The sequence below is a fragment of the Rhinoderma darwinii genome, chromosome 6 (genome assembly GCF_050947455.1).
Source record: "Rhinoderma darwinii isolate aRhiDar2 chromosome 6, aRhiDar2.hap1, whole genome shotgun sequence".
Classification (NCBI taxonomy): domain Eukaryota; kingdom Metazoa; phylum Chordata; class Amphibia; order Anura; family Rhinodermatidae; genus Rhinoderma; species Rhinoderma darwinii.
In genome coordinates, this window is record NC_134692.1 from 73,967,128 (window position 1) to 73,987,948 (window position 20,821).

Consider the following 20,821-nt stretch of genomic DNA (forward strand, 5'->3'; position numbering starts at 1 on the left):
TGGGCAGGCCGTTCAGTGTTATCTCGGAATTAGGTCACGTTTATTTCTTTGTATCAGAAAATAAACGCTCATTATCTCAGCATCTCACAGATACATTCACAGATTTGCTTCTTCTCACACACCTATTCCTATAACACATACAAAAACTCATAGACAAGTGGTGTTCATGATTCCCAATGAGTCAACAAAGAGACAATTCTTGGAAGGCAGCTAATACAACAGGGAAGTGCCCAGTAAGAATATCATTTCTTACGCACCGGTTTTGTGCAGTTCCCAGTTGTTTCCTTAGCTGTTGTTCACCTTCGATTGTCTCCTTGGATCTGTGTTGGGATCCCTGACGAGCCCCCAGTAAATGTAGGTGCAAAATTTGTCCCTTAAAACATAGGACTTAACCTGCAGTTGTCTATGAGTACCAAATCAATTAATACACTCTCTGGAGATTAGAGAGGGAGGCCGGCCGGGAGAGATAATACGACACAGACTGTTGATGTACAAAATGGTCTCTGGCAGGAGTGGCCACAGATATCTTTATTTAACAATACAAGAGTAGGCGTTGCCCTCATATTTAAACATATACATTCCACATATGTCATAATACAGAAACGTCCACTCTTCGTTTAGAATATAAGGCTAAAGATACATTCTGAAGCCCCATGCACACGACCGTAAAAAATCTCTGTAATTGTGGACCGTAATACCGTCCGCAATTACGGACCCACCCAGTTCTATTGGCCGCATTCACTTTTCCGTATCGCTACGGATAGCTGTCCGTGCTGTAGAACCGTGTCGGGAATTATGGAGAATGTCCTACTTTTCGTTTTTTATGAGCCGTGCTCTCATACTGGGAGAACCGCCCAAAAATGCGGACAGCGGCCGGCAACGCCCGCATTCTAAGACTGCGATTATGGGCACGGCCGTGTGCATGAGACCTAAGGCTCCATGCACTCGACCATATTTTTCATCAGTAATTAAGGATAGTAATTACTGACAGTAAGTTCGGACCCATTCATTTCTATTGGCCACGGACACCTTTCAGTATTTTTACTGATGGTGTCCGTGCTGAAAAAATTATAGAACCGGTCCTATTCTTGTCTGTAATTACGGCAAGGATTCTCCCATAGAAGCCTATGGGAGCTTCCGTAAATACAGACGGCTACGGATGAGAATCCATATATGGTCCGTATTTATGGAAGCATTGCTATGCAACATGCTGATGACATCATTTGCATTCTCCCTCTTTTTTTAAGGATCTGTATATACGGATAGAATACGGGCCGTATTTACGGACAGTATTTAGTATATATGGATGAAATACGGATGACTACGCCCGCATTCTCGGCCCGCCCTCCCATACAAAGTATGGGAGCACAGTCCGTAATTCGCAAAAGATAGGACATGTCCTATCTTTATGGTACACTACTATGGCAACAACACCTATTTGTAGTGATACGGAGAGGTGTCCACAGCCAATAGAAGTGAATGGGTCCGTAATTGCGGACCGTACTGCGTTTAGCATGTGCATTTATTTTGAAGCCGTGTATGTTTATGCACAATATAACAAGGCACAGCTGATCATGGTTTTAAATATCATCCCATTAGTGTGATACCAACAGCTGGAAAAAATCAATAAATCCTAAACCTCAAAATTATTATAATTTTATTGATTTTTTTAATTTGAAGACATAAGTAAACAGACATTCATAATGTACCATTTTGTAAATTTAGCTCTCAGAGTAAACACACTATATATTCATGACAGTTCCAACCTCTCAAAATGTAAAAACCGCATTAAAAAACTAACTTTTAGGTGCGGATTTTACATGCAGAATTAACTGTGTTTACCTGCGGAAAACCGCAGGTAAGCAGAGCTTATTCTGCAGGTAAAACCCGCACCTAAGGCCTAATTCACATGAGCGTGTTCGGTTCATGATATACGGTCCGTGTGTTGGCCGCATTTCCAGGACCGAACACACTGAAAGGAGCCAGGCTTCTATCATCATAGTTATTTATGATTCTAGGTGTCACTGCCTCGCTGCGGGACAACTGTCCTGCACTGTAATCATGTTTTCAGTACGGGACAGTAGTTCCGGAGAGGCAGCGACACCTAGAATCATAGAGAACTATGATGCTAGGAGCCCGGCTCCCTGCAATGTGTTCGGTCCGGGAAATGTTATATATATATGTTTAAAATTCAAACAAGCCCTCTGCTGGAGGTTTGTTTACGGACAGTGCCTGTTAGCAAATGGTACACAGTGTCAGAGATGGCCGGTGACTGCAGAAAGCCAGGCCTAATTGAGAGTGTATTATTGAAGACCAGCAGAAAAGCACGTTATTTAAAAAGTAAATTCAAACCCCCCCCCCCCCACACATGTTTCGCTACACGAGGCAGCGTCCTCAGGGGTACTGGGGCTAATGACAGCGCGCCGCAGATCTTCGGAAATAATATGGTGACACACGGACCGTATATCACGGACCGAACACGCTCGTGTGAATTAGGCCTTAGTGTGTTTTTTACATTTTGATGCGGAAATAGGTGCGGTTTTATGCTGCAGACTTTAATGAGGTTTTATTATAAACTTGTCATATACAATTTGCAGGCGGGAATAAAAGATTAATTGACATACTGTGAATTTTAAAATACACACTACAGGTCAATTTACGTGCAGAAAAATTCCACAATGTGTAGATGAGATTACTTGAAATCTCATTTACATTGCTGGTACGGTATTAAGCTTCGGATTTGCCACGAGAAAAATATGCGCAGCCAATCCGCACGTAACACACATTGTGTGCATTTGGCCTTAGGGTGTATTCACACGGTGTGGTTTTGCTGCTTTTTTTGCCGTGCAGCCGAAAACCGCACAAAAAAAACATGATGTTTTACAATGACTTGCTACAATTTGCAACGCAAGCGTTTTTGGTGAGGTTTCAGACGCACTGCAAAAACACGGCAAAACCGCACAGTGTGAATACACCTTAAAAACATACTAATTAGACATATAAATGATTATTGCAATTTAAGTCAATGTTAAAAAATGAAAAGCCGCTATACAGATGGTGTGAAACAAACATGAAGCTTTTCCTGGGGCTCGTAGCGTTATAACAACTGGAAAGCCATAGGTGCAGATCACTGATGTAAGTGTATAAGGCATATGCATTTCTATTTATGGTATCTTGCACTTGTCCACGTCATAGCACTGAGAACATGGAATTATTGGGGACATTTTATTGCACTGCAGCCACATTCAAAGATTGAGTGAGACATGTCTCTTCACAGAGATTTCAAGGTTTCTGTTTAATTAGATTATGTAATTATTTTATATATTTTTCTAGGATTCTGAAATTAAAACAGATTATGGTCCTTTGTTGCACACCTTGGCAGAATTTGGATGGCTTCTGACTTGTGTTATACCAACACCCATAATAAGACACAACAGGTAAGAAATGACAAGGTATAATGCCACGTCTACTATTTATGTTTTACCAGTAAATCTGTGCTTTTAATAAGTCTCAGCAAAAATTAAAAAAAAATTAAAAATACTGGGCCTCAAAGTGGTTCTCCAGAACATAAACATTGATGACCTATCCTTGTCTCCTTCAATGTGGGGCACAGGCACAGCAGCTTGTCTGTAAGGCCGGCTGTACCAGGTGCTGACGCTTGTCCTGTTCACATTTATTCTGAGGTACTGCCCATACAGACTAGCTGCTGTGCCAGCTTGTCCTTTTCACACTTATGCTGCTGTACTGTCTTTTAGATGAGCGGCTGTGCCTTTGTAAACAATGAAGGGGATATGGCTCTGACTCAAATGAGGTTCAACTGATTTTAGTGAAGTGGTTGACAGAAACCTATTAGCCATCTATAGACTTCCAACTGCATTTTATGGCCATCTGCTCCTGTAAAACATTTTTTAACTTCAACATCCTTCTCCTTGTCTTCATGAGAATTTAAAACGAAGTTCTGGTTTGGATCTTTACATATTTTTTTCCTGTTAGGGTGTGTAAAGATATATTGGAATTGCCATGGATTTGCAGTGCGGATTTCTTACCGCAAATCCGCAGCAATTTACAATACATTATATGTTGATGGGGTTTTCCAAACTTCACCCACATGAGGCCAAAATAATCCACGTGGAAATCAGGGTATGCTTCAAATCTAGAATTCGCAGCATGCCCATTCTGTCAAGAAAATGTTGTAGATTTTCACTGTGAATGTCATCCTTTGTAATGCAAAGAGTGAAATCTGCAACAAAATCTGCATGTAACACATGAGGATTCTGCCGCAGATTCAGATTTGCTGCAGATTAGTGTGAAAAATCCGTTGTGGACTTTTTACGCCACATCTGGACACTATAGAACCAACATATTTTGCAGCATTGTACAGAGATTTCCATCATCCCCATTGGGGCTCAAAATCTAATTTACCTATATCAGACACACACGTACTAGTGCCAATTTCATAGCACTAAAATGAACCTATCAGTATGTTTTTTTAAATGGAGTACATGGAGAAAGCCCATCCACATGTAGAACAACAAACCTCATGCAAATGTCGACCTTAAATCCAGAACCCCATGTTCTGCAGGGCAACTATGTTCACTATTGAACCACCATTCTGTCTCATTAGAAATTATGAGCAATTACCTGAAATGAATCGATTGCGCTCAATCCTGCTTGTATAAACGTGGGCTGCAGAGAAGTAAAATTCCCCATCGCTGCTCTTCTAGAGCCACCAACTAAATACAATTATAATGTTTTTGTCAATGCTGTATTGTCATAATGCCAATTAAAGAGGTTCTTCAATTTGGACAATCTCTACTTGTTAGAATGGTTCCATATTAATAAGCTAATCACAAGTGACCCCCTGCTGAGACCCCAATTGATCAGCTGTACTTTGTAGGGAAATCTGGCAGTAATGGTTCAATTTCCATGCAGCGCCGCCATAGGGAAAATTAGGCATTACACAGTGCCCATTTATATCAATAAGTTGTCGGTGTAATGCCGGAGAGGTCCTCTAGAGCTAGACACTCTCCACTATGGCTAAAAAATTAGAATTCTGAACAGGTGACCCCCCTCTATTACCTCAGAATTTCCTATTAGGGTGTATGAAAATGGGTTTTCTAAACTTGACAACCCCTTTAAGTACACTGCTCCAGCCTCTATACACCCTTTAGGAAACATGCTGTCTCTTATGTTTTCTGTTGATGCTAAATGCAATGCAGAAGATGAGAATTTTGTTTCTCTGGAGCTCTACAGGTTTACTATGAGTATCCAGCCTGCTGAAGGAGCTATTGCAATAATTATATATTATGTTAGGAAATAACATTATGAGCCGATCACTGATATTCTGCTAAGGCCACATCTGTGTTCTTGAATTCCATTGTTCTGCTTGGTTAGAGGGCAGAACATATAAATTGACAGAGTGCTGGATCCGTCGCATGGTGGACACCAACGGTTTTGACGGAAAAACTAGCACTGCAAGCTGCGCTATTTTTGTATATGTGATGGAGGCTCCAATTCAGATGAAAACATAGCATTAGTGGCTTTAGATTCCAAATTTACTGATATAATTATTTCATATATTAAAAACGTTCAAGACACCAACAAAAATCTGAAAATCAGTTATTGTATTTTCAATCTCAATATCCAGTATTATGCACCTCTGTAACATCCGCTTATTATTTCAGTGAAGGAAATGTGACAACAAAGCAAATAATTTTTCTTCAAAGACCAGTTATGTCACATTCATCTCAATCTTCGGTTCCATCGTCTGAGGTAATTCAACGGTTTACAGAAAATGTGATATTATACAGTTTAATGAAAGAATAAGTAAAAAAAACAAGAAGGCGGCGCTCCTCTAAGGTAATATAGTTTTAGGTAGGGACATCAAAGTTTAACAACAGATGCTGTATTTGTTCGACTTACCTATTGGAGTTGTGCTGTGGTTGGCACAACGCTACTATGTGGTGTGTAGAACTTAGTACAGCTGGATGCCCCCCACTGCTTTTCCCTAGGGGTATCAGATTCCGCTCCAGGGAATAAAGTGCTGAGAATTAGGGTTAAAAAGTTGCAGTGTTTTTGGTTACGGTGCCCGGCACATCATCAAACACTGAGACTTGTTTGTAAAAACGCTTAGGTTATTGTAAAAAGAAAAACACGTTTCAAGTCCGGACGGGTCCCTTTATCAGGTCATCATGTCTAAACCTGATGAAGGGACCCGTTCGGTCCTGAAACACATGGTCTTCATTACAATAACCTAAGTTTTTTTTACAAAGAAGCCCCAGTGTGTGATTATGTGCCGGGTTTCGCAATGAAAAACACTGCAACATTTTTACCCTATTTCTCTATACGGTTGAATAACTGTCTAGGGATATTCATGACTCTAAGTATACTATAGAAGTTATTTTATCTTAAACCTCATAATTAGCTAAGAATAATATCTTTAACCCTTTCACTGCCAGGGATATCTGCTATTTATATCTGGTAGCCTGGACAATTTTCAACCTTCTGGACTATACAAATAAAATTAAATTCATATGATACCCCAGTTAATTGTCAAAATGTCACCAGCACTTAAGAAGGGCTGCCTGTATGCAATTTTCCGTTAAAGGCTATGTACACCTGCGGTAGCCAGTTTTGTTTTTTTAATCAGGTCAGTCAGTGCGTTTGGTGTAACTTTTTAATTAGTATATTATAAATTTGTTTTATAGCTGTAGCTGTATCTAGCGCTATGACCTAAATCCATCAGTCCCATGGACATGACGGGTTCAGTGTTATGAACTTAGATGGGATAGATTACAGATGGATTCTGCATGGAGACACGCAGGACCCGCTGGCACTGAACCCGTCAGTCCCAGGGACCTGACGGGAACCGGATTTAGACCTACACACAGCTGTTTTGTATAGAGCAGCTGTATCTAAAAAAAGTAAAATGAATATTTAATAAAGAGTAATTAAAAAGCAACACCAAACACACTGACTGACTTGTTTATTTAAAAAAATGCCCATCATAGGTTTATATAGCTTTTAAAGCTTACATTTTAAGCAAAAAAGCAAAGATTTAGGTTTGCGACTAAAAGCCTGACCTAAGCAGACCCTTAGATGTAACAACACCTCCTAAATATAAAAGATGAAGATGTGCACACATCATACATGCCACATAAGCTCATGTCTACTTGCACATACAGTATCTTCACAAGATCACCAAAAGTAAAAATCTGGTTTTAAGCGCAAACAGGCATAAGGGGCTTTTAAAGTGAGTATTCCCCTTAAATCCTAATTGTATTTGTAATAATCTTACTCATTGATTTATATCCATAACCACCTTCATGCAACTTTATGATAAACAAGAATTTGTGAAAATATATCAGCAGAGCCTAACACACAAAAAAAAACAGTTTAAAAATAATAAAGATTTTTCAGGTTCATATATACCACACATGTCTTCACCTGAAAAAGCTTGTGCCCACAAAAGCACTGAAACAAAAGGCATGCAACACCTGGTCCTCACCTGCAAATGTAATAAAAATATATATCATGCACCCCTAACCGCTATTGTACTACCAAAGCCTACATTTATTCAGGAAGCATGTAAGGGGGTGATACTGCCCTGTTTAAATTAAACTGTCTTCCCTGTGCATCTTTCATGTTGGTTGGTACTTTCATTCTGTGTTATTTAGTATATGCCTGCCATGTTATTAGCAGCCACTAGGTGTCACTGCAGGACCAGTGGCTTAAGATATATATTGCTGTTGGACAGGAAGTGCAGGACTGGGTGTGCTGTGGAAAACCCAGACATGTGGAGAGAGGAGGCTCGGGGGAGGATGCTGAGAGGAGCCAGGACCAGGAGGAGTGGGGATTAGCACTGTAGCAGAGGATTGGTGAGAGAGATAAAGCCACCCCAGAGAAGGTGCCAATAGGAGAAAGCTGAACTGGAACAGGGAGAGGAGCCATGGAGCTGGCCAGCACCTCAGATAAGTGCCCTGTGTAACCTGGTGCCCACACTGTTAATGGCGATCTGTGTGAGATCTTAGGGTATGTTCACACGAGGGCGTCCGTTACGGCTGAAATTACGGGGATGTTTCAGCCTGAAAACATCCCCGTAATTTCAGCCGTACCGGCATGTGCAGGCGCTTGAACGCCGCGTCCATTACGGCCGTAATTAGCGCTGCTATTCATTGGAGTCAATGAATAACGGCTCCAATTACGGCCAAAGAAGTGACAGGTCACTTCTTTGACGCGGGCGTCTATTTACGCGCCGTAAATAGGCCGTGTGAACATACCCTTATACTGCTGAGATATACTTTGGAGGACTGTGTTTTCTATTAATAGCCACAAAGCTGAGTGTGATCTGAGTGTGATCTGAAGTGAAGGAGAGACGCTGTGATTGGACGGGTGCCTGTGTGAGGCACAGAGCAGAAGATAAGTTACCACTGGGAAGTGAAGTTAGGTCTTGGAACAGCCTGGAAGTAGTGTTAACTCTGTGTTGTCTGCTGAGTCACCCCCACTTGCAAGTGTGGCATATGTTGAATTAAAGCAGTGACTTGCTATTGAAGACTGTGTTAAAGGAAAGTGGCGTGTCAAGGAACAGAGACACGTGAAACAAGAACTAATCTCCAGACACCAGCAACGGACCAACAGTGAGTACCGCATTCCCCTAATAGTGGTCATTTCGCAGGGTAGTGGGTAGCTCCCATGTCGACCGCGAAGGCGCAGAGCGAAACAAATATCAACCTCCCGCTGCAGCCAAGGGTGACGGGGCGTAGCCTCCAGTCTTGGGGAGTCTGCGAAGGGTAGTGGGTAGCCCCACCGTGACCCGCAGAGGTGGCCTTGTAACCTGCCGTACCAGGTTTATAGGGAGGTTGAGGCGCAGCCACTAGGAGAAAGACATTCTCGAGACCCCCCAACCGTAAAGCCGGAAGTTCGTCTGCACCCATAGCATCTAAGCCTTGTTGCATATATCCAGTGACGCAGAAAGTTGAAGTTATACTTGTTGTACCATAAACATTTAAGTAAACTTATTAGAAACAACTTCAAGTGGTGTCAGTGTTTATTTGCGGAAAGTTTATTGCTACTCAAGTAGAAGGGACAGTGAAGTGGTTTCACGTTCGAAAAGGCTACGGTTTTATTCGCCAAAGTGACCATAAAGGCGATGTGTTTGTCCACTGGTCTGCTATAAAGCGGAGCAACCCCCGGAAGTCTCTGCGCAGCGTTGGAGAAGGAGAGATGGTAGAATTTGATGTGGTGAGAGGAAGAAAGGGCACCGAAGCTGCCAATGTCACAGGCCCTTGGTGGAGTTCCAGTTAAGGGAAGCAGATTTGCCCCTGACCGGCGGCGACCTCGTCGGCCCTTTCACCAGCTAAGGTCAGCGGATTTGGAAGAATCAAGAGACCCGGCCATAGGGCAGGTGTGAAGCCAGACGTCTCGTAACCAGTCATCCCTCCTTTCTCCTGCAGCGGCAGAATTTACACCAGCAGTCTTCCCACATCCAAAGCAGGTAGTAGCCAACATCTCAAGACCAGGATTGATTTCTAAAGAACCACAGTTTAAAGATCAGCAGGTCCTGTCGACAGCAACAGAGCCGGTTGCAGTGGGAATCCAAGAGGTCGACAAAAAGGAGAACACAGTTCTACAAGGATGGGGAACTGTAACCGCTACAGAAATGAATGCCTGGCTCGCCTCTGTGAGTGCAAGGGACTGCACTCGAAAAGGCAGGGGGAAGTGTAAGGGGGTGATACTGCCCTGTTTAAATTGAACTGTCTTCCCTGTGCATCTTTCATGTTGGTTGGTACTTTCATTCTGTGTTATTTAGTATATGCCTGCCATGTTATTAGCAGCCACTAGGTGTCACTGCAGGACCAGTGGCTTAAAGGAACAGTGTCATCACAATTTTTTTTTTAATATGTTAAAGATGTTAGTGCTTTATTAAAAACGTTTATATTTATTTGTGTGTTTGTGTTTTACTTTCTTATTTTTACACTTTTTCTTCCCTATGGGGGCTGCCATTTTTTTTTCCATTTCTGTATGTGTCGATTAACGACACATACAGACATGGAATACGGCAGCCACAGTCCCATAGGGACTGCGAACGGGGCCCGTTCCATCCACTAACATGTACGCCGTCTGTGTGGGAACTGCGCATGCGCCGCTCCCACACAGTCCAATTTGAAATGCGCGCCGTCCGGCGCCATTTTCCTGTGGACCGGAAGTCGCGGCCGGACAGTAAGATTACTACTTCCGGTCGCGGCTTCCGGACTTGTGCACTTGGACCAGCGGCAGCAGATGGATCGGACGGGCCGGAGGGAGCCGCGGCGGCAGGAGGATGCTGAGAGGAGCCAGGACCAGGAGGAGTGGGGATTAGCACTGTAGCAGAGGATTGGTGCGAGAGATAAAGCCACCCCAGAGAAGGTGCCAATAGGAAAAAGCTGAACTGGAACAGGGAGAGGAGCCATGGAGCTGGCCAGCACCTCAGATAAGTGCCCTGTGTAACCTGGTGCCCACACTGTTAATGGCGATCTGTGTGAGATCTTATACTGCTGAGATATACTTTGGAGGACTGTGTTTTCTATTAATAGCCACAAAGCTGAGTGTGATCTGAAGTGAAGGAGAGACGCTGTGATTGGACGGGTGCCTGTGTGAGGCACAGAGCAGAAGATAAGTTAACACTGGGAAGTGAAGTTAGGTCTTGGAACAGCCTGGAAGTAGTGTTAAGGCCTCATGCACACGACCGTAAAAACTCCCGTTATTACGGGTCGTAATTACGACCCGTAATAACGGGCTCATAGACTTCTATTGGCGACGGGTGCTTTCCCGTTTTCTCACGGGAAGGTGCCCGTGCCGTTGAAAAAGATAGAACATGTCCTATTTCAGGCCGTAATAACGGCACGGACAGTCCATAGAAGTCTATGGAGCTCTCGTAATGACGGGTGGCTACATGTGTGCACCCGTCATTACGGCAGCGTTGCTAAGCGACGTCAGTAAATAGTCACTGTCCAGGGAGCTGAAAGAGTTAACTGATCGGCAGTAACTCTTTCAGCACCCTGGACAGTGACTACCGATCAGTATAAACCTGTAAAAAATAAAAATAAAAGACGTTCATACTTACCGAGAACTTCCTGCTTCCTCCAGTCCGGTCTCCCGCCCGTTGCCTTGGTGACGCGTCCCTCTCGACATCCGGCCCGACGTCCTGGATGACGTTTCAGGCCATGTGACCGCTGCAGCCAATCACAGGTCAATCACAGGCTGCAGCGGTCACATGGACTGCCGCGTCATCCAGGGATGTCGGGCTGGATGTGAAGAGAGGGACGCGTCACCAAGACAACGGCCAGGTAAGTATGAATTTCTTTAACTTTTATTACAGAAAAGGCTGTCCCTTCTCTCTATCCTGCACTGATAGAGAGAAGGGGCTGCCGATTAGTGCAGTGCTATTTTGCCGCCAAAAACGTGCCCGTAAATACGGGTGGAATACGGGTGACACCGGACCCATATTTACGGGCACGGGTTCGTAAATACTGGTGCAAAACGGGTGGAATACGTGTGACACCGGACCCGTATTTACGCCAGTATTTACGGGTGGGAAAAATACGGTCGTGTGCATGAGGCCTAACCCTGTGTTGTCTGCGGAGTCACCCCCACTTGCAAGTGTGGCATATGTTGAATTAAAGCAGTGACTTGCCATTGAAGACTGTGTTAAAGGAAAGTGGCGTGTCAAGGAACAGAGACACGTGAAACAAGAACTAATCTCCAGACACCAGCAACGGACCAACAGTGAGTACCGCATTCCCCTAATAGTGGTCATTTCGCAGGGTAGTGGGTAGCTCCCACGTCGACCCGCGAAGGCGCAGAGCGAAACAAATATCAACCTCCCGCTGCAGCCAAGGGTGACAGGGCGTAGCCTCCAGTCTTGGGGAGTCTGCGAAGGGTAGTGGGTAGCCCCACCGTGACCCGCAGAGGTGGCCTTGTAACCTGCCGTACCAGGTTTATAGGGAGGTTGAGGCGCAGCCACTAGGAGAAAGACCCTCTCGAGACCCCCCAACCGTAAAGCCGGAAGTTCGTCTGCACCCATGGCATCTAAGCCTTGTTGCATATATCCAGTGACGCAGAAAGTTGAAGTTATACTTGTTGTACCATAAACATTTAAGTAAACTTATTAGAAACAACTTCAAGTGGTGTCAGTGTTTATTTGCGAACCCTGCTACAAGCACACAACATGCCATCTATTAAATTACAAACTCACAACCGCCTTCATGGAACTTTTCATCATTAATTATTTTAAATGCATGCAAATTCAATTTTGCCACTTATACTGTGCCCCTAGTAGGCCCATAACACACGGTATAAAACAGGTCCTTTAAAAACAAAAGCAAAGTGTATGGAATTGCACAAGTGCCAGAAACTCCAGGGTGCTGTACATGAAAAAGGGTTTAAGTACATAAAATGAGACAATAAAAACAACAAACACAAAAAACATCAGCTTAATGAATGACAGACTGGTATAGAAATAGAGAGAACCCTGCCAGTGAGAAATTACAGTCTGTGAGGTATGGGGGAAGGTGAGGGTATAAGCTGCCCCTCTTATGTATCGTAGTCGCAGCAGTGGGTTTTTAGGTTGCTTTTGATGGTCTGGATGGTGGGAGAGAGTCTGATGTGTTGGAGTAGAGATTTGCAGAGTATGGGGGATGTACGGGAGAAATATTGGAGTCAACGATGTGAGGAGCGGACAAGAGGAGAACAAAGAAGGAGGTATTGTGAGGACCGGAGATTATGCGTGGGTAGGTATCGAGAAGTGAGGTCAGAGATGTATGGAGAGGAAAGGTTGTGAAGAGTGCGAGTCTGAACATGATGTGCACAGAGAGGACTGTGCAGCTGTTAATGGCTACAGAGTTCTCTCTATTACAGGAAAAAGAATGCGATGTTCACATTGCGTTGCTTTTCTCCTGCTGCCCTGCACCAATCATACAGATGAGTGCCAGGCAGGGAAAGAGACGGCTGTGCAGCTAGGCACAGCTGAACAGTTCCACCTATGATCGTGCTGAGCATTTTATGAGCTGAAGTGCTTCTAAAACCCATTAGCACTTCATGGCATATTGTATCTATAAGTCATGGTGTGCTTTACTAAAATGGTCCATGACTTACAGTTAGATCAGGTAGATTGCATGCGCACAGCAATTGTGCCCACAATATCAACAGCGGAAGGGTGTCTGGGATTGACTGCGCTCTCCCGCTTAAACTGGCAGAGATAAGTTCAAACCCTGCCATTTAACCTTTTACCTAAAAAACACTCCTATAGACAAGGGACAACAATGTAAGGTGCTGCCTAGTGAACACACCATGAACTCAATACAAAACAAACAGGCAGGAAAATCGATATGATATAAAATAGTAGAAATCTTTATTATGGATCAAAAATGTAATGGAATAAAACATATGGGAAAACGAAGAGCCAATGTTCAACAAAATCCCTCCAGGATAGTACAAACATCCTCCTACATACATATAAACATGAAACAGTCAACTATTGCCAATCTGTGAAAATCAAGCAACCCTAAAATACAATGTGGCACACAAAAACGGGCATATAAAGGAAAGGTGGAAAGAGTACAGACCAAAGGAGGGAATCTTGATCCCCAACACGTGTTTCACCACATGCTTCGTCCGGGAGTCTCAACCATAATGGCTAATGGGTCGGTATATAAGAAAGGTCCGGCCAATGAAAATAGGTGAAGCACATTTGTGCCAAATTAGTAGTAAATGAACAAGATTAGTATTAAATGCACACCTGTGCACAGCATCCAAAGCAGGGTCAAGAGGAAAATCCACCGAAAGTGATGTAAGTAATGCAGGGGGGTGCCCCATCTAGAACAGGAAAGGGATTGTAGCAACCTTCAAAAACATGCAGAGGTCCATGCGGGAGCACATGCGGCTGCCCGAAGCGAGGCGTGGCTTGTGCGTCACTTGACATGCACTCACTCACTTTGATCCATAAAGGAATAAAATTTCCTCCAAAAATATGGCTGCCCCAATTAGTGTACACTTGCTGGATGTGGACGTGGCATGCTTATCATGTGATACCCACAAAGGTCCAGTATGATAGGGAGGACTCAAAGGGGAAGGGAGGCGAGTAAATAGGAAAAAGGGTGTGAAATCACAATAGGTGGGGCTGAACACAGTGGCTGTAAATCACATAAAAAACGCCCAAGTGTAAGGGAAACCCACCAAAAACATGGCGACCCCCCCTAAATAGTGACAAAAACCAGGCAGATAAACCATGGATGCTTAGAAAAACTGTGATAGGTTATGAAAGTATACAGTATGGAAATAGAAATACATTAGCGATAATACAAGACAAGAAGAATAAGTTAAAAAAAGGGACAGTGTGAAAAAGATAAATAAATATATCAATATACTTATAGGTAAATGCATGTGCTAGGTAAAAATAGTGCATAAAACACAAAACACGTGAACGTGTACATGCAGTGATTAAGTCAGTTACAAATTGAATTGACAGTTCAAAATAAAAATCACATATAAAATATGAGCATACACAATAAAATATGTTAGATACTTAGATTAAAAAAAAAGTGGACGACTACAGAAAAACAAAGTAATCGTATTCAATACACACAATAAAGTACTTGTGTGGCACCACATTATGGTGCTTGTTTTAAAAAAGAAATAAAAAAAATGCATATTAGAATTGCTAGAAAAACCTCAGGATACACTAATACTAAGAAGTATATACACTGGCAACGTGGCTGTTTTATTTAAACTGACTGACAAAAGAAGTTTTCAGTCAAATGAATAGGGATAGATGAAAAATAAAGTTTTAGAATTAAAAATGAACAAATATTTATTACCATTTTTTTTTATTTAACAAAAATAACATAAATCCGCACAAAATAATAATAATTAAACATATATATATTTGGTATCCCTGTAACCGTAACAATCTGTACTGTAAAGCTATACATTTATATAAAATAAAATAATTTGATTTTGCATATTCTATCTAGTGAGATTGGGAGAACCTACATACAAAGCCATGGAGTACAGCATGAAATAAAGAGCTATCTGACCCTGCAATCTACTATAACTGAGTGGATTCAGGAAAGATCTACACAATCTGTAACACATAACTTGACCAATTAGAATAATAATAATTTAAAAAAAAAGGAGATTACACTTCAGATGCAGGATGTTTTATGACAGCCTGTGGTTTGGAAACCAATAATAGAATACAGGCTGTGGCTAATACTGTGTAGTCTGCTTTTTGGATTCACAGGGCAGCACCTTAGGCAAGCTAGATTTATAAAAAAATAGAGTGTCAATATACTAAAATATTATTTTACACGTAATTTACACAAATCACTTATTTTCTATGTATATATTCTGAATTAAAATGTCTATAAAGCGTTTTTACAAGACTTTTTTTAAAAGACTTTTAAAATTGATTTGCAGAAAAAGATACAGAGACACTTAGTAAAAGAGGAAAAAATGACCTCATCCAACCGAAGCATCGGACTTCAAACTCCTGGAAAACGTGTAGATCTGGAACACACATCAGAAGAACTGTACCTATCCTCTTCTAAGCAATACTGGAATAAAGAGAGTCATCAGGACTTTGGAGGTTTTCCTGGTTTTAACAGCAATGATGGCATGTTTCGGGATTTGGATGATTTACAGTTTGATCAAGAAGAAGGTGTCACACAAGTTACATGTATGTGATCAAGACTGCTGATGTCAATCATACCAACAAGTCCAGTTCTAAATTTTTCCCCCCAAAAAAAGAAATGTCTTGATATTACATGTATATGTGTATAAATAGCTACTTACATTGAAAAAAAATTCACGGTAAAACAAGTCTAATGGTGGACACATATATATAATAGGGCTTAACACTGTAACATTAAAAAAAACATGAAAAACTTTTACATACTCTATAATTCAATACTAAATATATGCTGCCTAGATAAAAAAAAAAAAAATAGTAAGACATTTCCTCAATTATATATTATTTTCAAAATCTTCGTAACAAACCTCTACAATGCCTGTTAATGAATCCCGCCAAGAAGAGTTCCACAAAAGACTGGCGTGACATTACCTCACAGTAAATAGACTCAGAAGCCATTACAAAGTGTTATAGGGGTTAAGTTGACTACAGTATTCGGGCAGACATTTTTTAACTGTAAAATATATAATGTAAAACAAACATGAAAGTATTGTGCATGTAATGCATATAGTATCATTTTATTTAACACTCCATTAGGGCTAAAATCTTCTATAAACGAAAATAAATCTTCCAGTAGGTATTTTACAAAACATATATACATATCCTGCATCTCTAATAAAATCTCCCTGCAGAGAACTGTAGCCCCACGCACATCTGTAGCTTGGCCTGAACTGCATTTGGTATGTTAAATGTCATCCAATACATAAATTTTAACTTCCAGGTCCATAATTGAGTTAGGGGGGATTCACACAAGCGTGTGCGTTTTGCGCACGCCAAAAACGCAACGTTTTGTGTGTGCAAAAGGCACTTAACAGCTCCATGTGTCAGTCCCGTATGTTGCGCGGCTGCGTGATTTTCGCGCAGCCGCCATCATTATGACACTCTGTTTGTAAACAGAAAAGCACGTGGTGCTTTTCTGTTTTCATTCATAGTTTTACTGCTGTTGCGCGAATCACGCGTGTCCCACTGAAGTGCTTCCGTGCGGTGCGCGTGATTTTCACGCACCCATTAACTTCAATGGGTGCGTGATGCGCGAAATACGCACAAAGAACGGACATGTTGTGAGTTTTATGCAGCGGACTCACTCTGCGCAAAAATCACTGACTGTCTGCACGGCCCCATAGACTAATATAGGTCCGTGCGAGGCGCGTGAAAATCACGCGCATTGCACGGACGTATACCACGTTCGTCTGAATAAGCCCTTAAACACATAAAAAAGCAAGTTATCTAAAAAAAAAAAAGTAAAAGGAAAAACATTTCCAATGTTCCTCCTTCATTTAGGATGTTCCTCTATTTGCCATTAATAGAGGATAAGCACAAGTCTTTCGGCTTGTACACTGCACTAATGATGGAGGAATATATGCTTTTTATTTCTACATTTCATAAATTCTGGTTTGCCGTAATAAATTAGTGGCCTAGACTATCAATTGCCTCAGTGAAATATTTTGCAGCAAATCTGACCCAGAAACCACTGGAATTTCCGGCAGAAAGTCTGCACCAATTCGTGTTTGATTTGGTGCAACCTTTTGGCCGGATATGCCGCATCGGACACCAGATGAGGGGAGAAAAAATAAGTCAATGCTTACCTCCCCCTGGTCTCCGATGCAGCAATTATGCCAAGTGTGCAGGGGGCCTAAGGAAACACAATTAGAAATGGGGAAAAAGATTAGCGCAAAGCATGTTCCTTATCTAAGTTATATATACACAATGGGCTAAATTCACATTTCTTTGTTTAAATGTTTGGTAATTATGTAGTGGCTTTTGCGGCATATTCAATATTTTATCATTTTGAAACACAAAGTAATATAGTCAAGTATACTTTACAAATAGGGAGTAGGGTAAGAATTTCTTATACTAGTTCACATTGGTATGTACACTTTATGATAAAGTCGAATTGCAGAAATGTCTAGAATTTGAAGCATTTGGAATCATGATGACTACACTCACAATGTCGGCTTCTGTATGCACTTACCTACTACTTTAGTAAAGAAAGATTAGGACAACAGATGTGGCAGTAATGCTAGATTCACACGGGACAGAAATGCTGCAGATTTTATGCATCGTTTGCGCAGCATTTCTGCAGCAAAATACGCAGAATACTCTGATTTCCATCCGGAAAATGTCCAGCAGCATGCAGATGAGGTTTGTTCAAATCTCATCCACATGGCTGGGACGGTAATCCACTCTGGATTTTCTGCACGGAAATTTCACACAAAAAATCTGCCGCATTTCCATCCCATGTAAATCCAGCCTAATACTACCCACCATCACTGATGTTTAAAATCATGAATAACAAGGGCTATGATAAAAAAGAAAAAAAAGCTTGTGTTTGTCTGTTAACTTTTCAGTGCAGTTTTCTTATTTTATTAAATTATAATAGCAATGATAAAAGTATTATTCTATCTAAAGGTTAATATGGCTGAACTTTATTTAACAATTGAACGGAGGTGATTTCTGCATTGCAAAGATCATTGGGGAATATCATTGGATGCTTCAGGGTATGTTCACACGTCTTATTTTCGTCCGTTTTCCGTGCCGTAAATAGCGAAGAAACGGCTGAAAAATCGGAAGCAGAAACATCCAAGCATCTGCCCATTGATTGCAATGGGAAAACGGCGTTCTGTTCCGACGGGCCATTTTTTTACGAGGCCGGTTTGAAAAATGGGCGTGTAAAAAAATGGCCGCGAAAAAGAAGTGCATGTCACTTCTTCAGCCGTTTTTCCATAGACTCTATAGAAAAACAGCTCCAAAAACGAAAAAAGGACGTAAAAACGCAGCGAAAAACACGAGTGGCTTAAAAAACATCTGAAAATTAGGAGCTGTTTTCCCTTGAAAACAGCTCCGTATTTTGAGACGTTTTTTATTTTGTGTGTGCACATAGCCTGAGGGTATGTTCACACCCACTGTTTTCAGACGTAATTCAGGCGTTTTACGCCTCGAATTACGCCTGAAAAAACGGCTCCATTATGCCTACAAACATCTGCCCATTGCTTTCAATGGGAATTACGATGTTCTGTTCCCACGAGCCTTTATTTTACGCATCGCTGTCAAAATAAGGAACGTAAAATGACGGCTCGTCAAAAGAAATGTAGGAAACTTCTTGGGACGTTTTTGGAGGCGCTTTTCATTGACTCCATTGAAAAACAGCTCCAAAAACGGCCGCAAAAAACGCCACGAAAAACGTGAGTTGCTACAAAAACGTCTCAAAATCAGGAGCTGTTTTCACTTAAAAACAGCTCCGTATTTTCAGACGTTTTTGGTCACTGCGTGTGAACATACCTTCAAAAATGATTCTAAAAAAATTATTTTAAATGGAACCTGCAATTGACATTATGCTGCTCTCACTTCAGCGGTCTGTCGCTCATCTGCTTAAGTTAAGCCGTTTATGAGAACTTACCTGTAGAGCCTGGCCAGCCGTGACAGAGATGAGTCCGGCATATTCAGGAGCTGGCGCTAGCTCCGCTTAATTTCCACTAGCTACACCCACTCCCCACTGATTGACAGATATCTCCCTATGCACAGTAATAGGGAGACATCTACAAAGAATCAACGGAAAGTGGACAGAGCTAATGGAAAGTGGGCTGAGCTAGCCGCAGATCATGAATATGCCGGACTCATCACTGTCACGGCTGGCCAGGCTCTGCAGGTAAGTTCTCACAAATGACTTAATGGGGTTGTCCAGGCTGTTGTTTTTTTTACACTGAAAACCTATTTGCAGGATAGGTCATCAGTATATGATCAGTGGGGTCTGACACCTGGATCCTGCACCGATCAGATGTTCCAGTTGCCTCCAGGTGGTGGAAGCGATGCAGGGTCGGTGCTGGAAGCAGAAGTCTTCAACCACTGTATAGCGGCCGTGCTGCAGTATTGCAGCTCTGCTCCTATTCTCATGAGAGAGCTGCAGTAATCCAGCACGCGGCTATGCAGTGGTCAGAGCCTTCTGCTTCCAGCACCAACCCTGCAAAGCTTCCGGAGGCCGCCGGAACGGCTGATCGTTGTGGGGTCAAGGGTTGGGTTCCCCACCGATTTTATCCTGTGGATAGGACATTAGTATAAAAAACAGCTTCAAACCTGGACAACCCCTTTAACTTAAGCAAATGAGTGACGGACCGCTGAAATTAGCATGTCAGTCACTACATTATGCTGCCCTCAGTGAGAGCAGCAGTGTCAATGACGGGTTTCCTTTAAATATAGGCTTTCCCGTCCCTTACCAAGCATTCGTAGCAGGCAGTTGGGAAAATGCCAATTACTGTTGCATATTATTTACTCACTCTTATATATGTAACTAGCTGTTTACTTTTATAAAAGCAATAAGTATATTTGCCACAATGTAACTACAGTATATCAAGATTTGCAATATTAGTAAGTGCACTTATTTTGTTTAGTGCTAGTGTGACGCATTCTATAGCACATTACTGTATGTCATTTTTTTATTATTTCTGTGAATGATTGTTAAATAAATAATTATTAGGTGTATTACCCACCAGGTGTATTTTATAACCAAGTATACAAGTAAATTGTGTATTAATCTAACACCAGCTGTATAGAAAAATGACGTGCCAAGGAAGATGTATTTTACAATTAGATCTAATTTACTTGTTTGTTAGAAAAAAAAATAACATGTAAAATAGATTTGGGTGCTGTGTTTTTACTTAGAATTTTGTTACTTTAGGTTTCTAAATCTACGTTAGAAAAGTATAAAAGGATATTCACTCATTACGATCTCATGTAAATAGTTTCCACTCACCGAAAGAAGGACTAAGGGCATGACCACACGTGGCGGATTTCCTCCGCAACTGTCCGCATCAATGCCGCACAGAATCTGCGTTGCAGATTCTGCTGCGAATCTGCACAAAATGTGCAGTACATTGATGCGGACTAGCTGCTGCGGACTGCGGGAAAAGTGCTTCCCTTCTCCCTATCAGTGCAGGATAGAGAGAAGGGACAGCACTTTCCCTAGTGAAAGTAAACGATTTTCATACTTACCGGCCGTTGTCTTGGTGACGCGTCCCTCTTTCGGCATCCAGCCCGACCTCCCTGGATGACGCGCCAGTCCATGTGACCGCTGCAGCCTGTGATTGGCTGCAGCCGTCACTT

The 20,821-nt window shown here is 42.0% G+C and overlaps 1 protein-coding gene across 1 annotated transcript in view; it reads left to right on the forward strand.

The window, feature by feature from the left end:
• The window catches only part of RFTN2 (raftlin family member 2), a 104,111-nt gene extending 83,896 nt beyond the window's left edge, over positions 1-20,215 (forward strand). Inside the window, exons 7-9 of the mRNA XM_075829945.1 lie at positions 3,334-3,437; positions 5,685-5,772; positions 15,454-20,215. Coding sequence (XP_075686060.1) covers positions 3,334-3,437; positions 5,685-5,772; positions 15,454-15,720 — 459 coding nt within the window. The 3' untranslated portion in view covers positions 15,721-20,215. The remainder of the gene's footprint in view (positions 1-3,333; positions 3,438-5,684; positions 5,773-15,453) is intronic.
• The last annotated feature ends 606 nt before the right edge of the window (positions 20,216-20,821 follow it).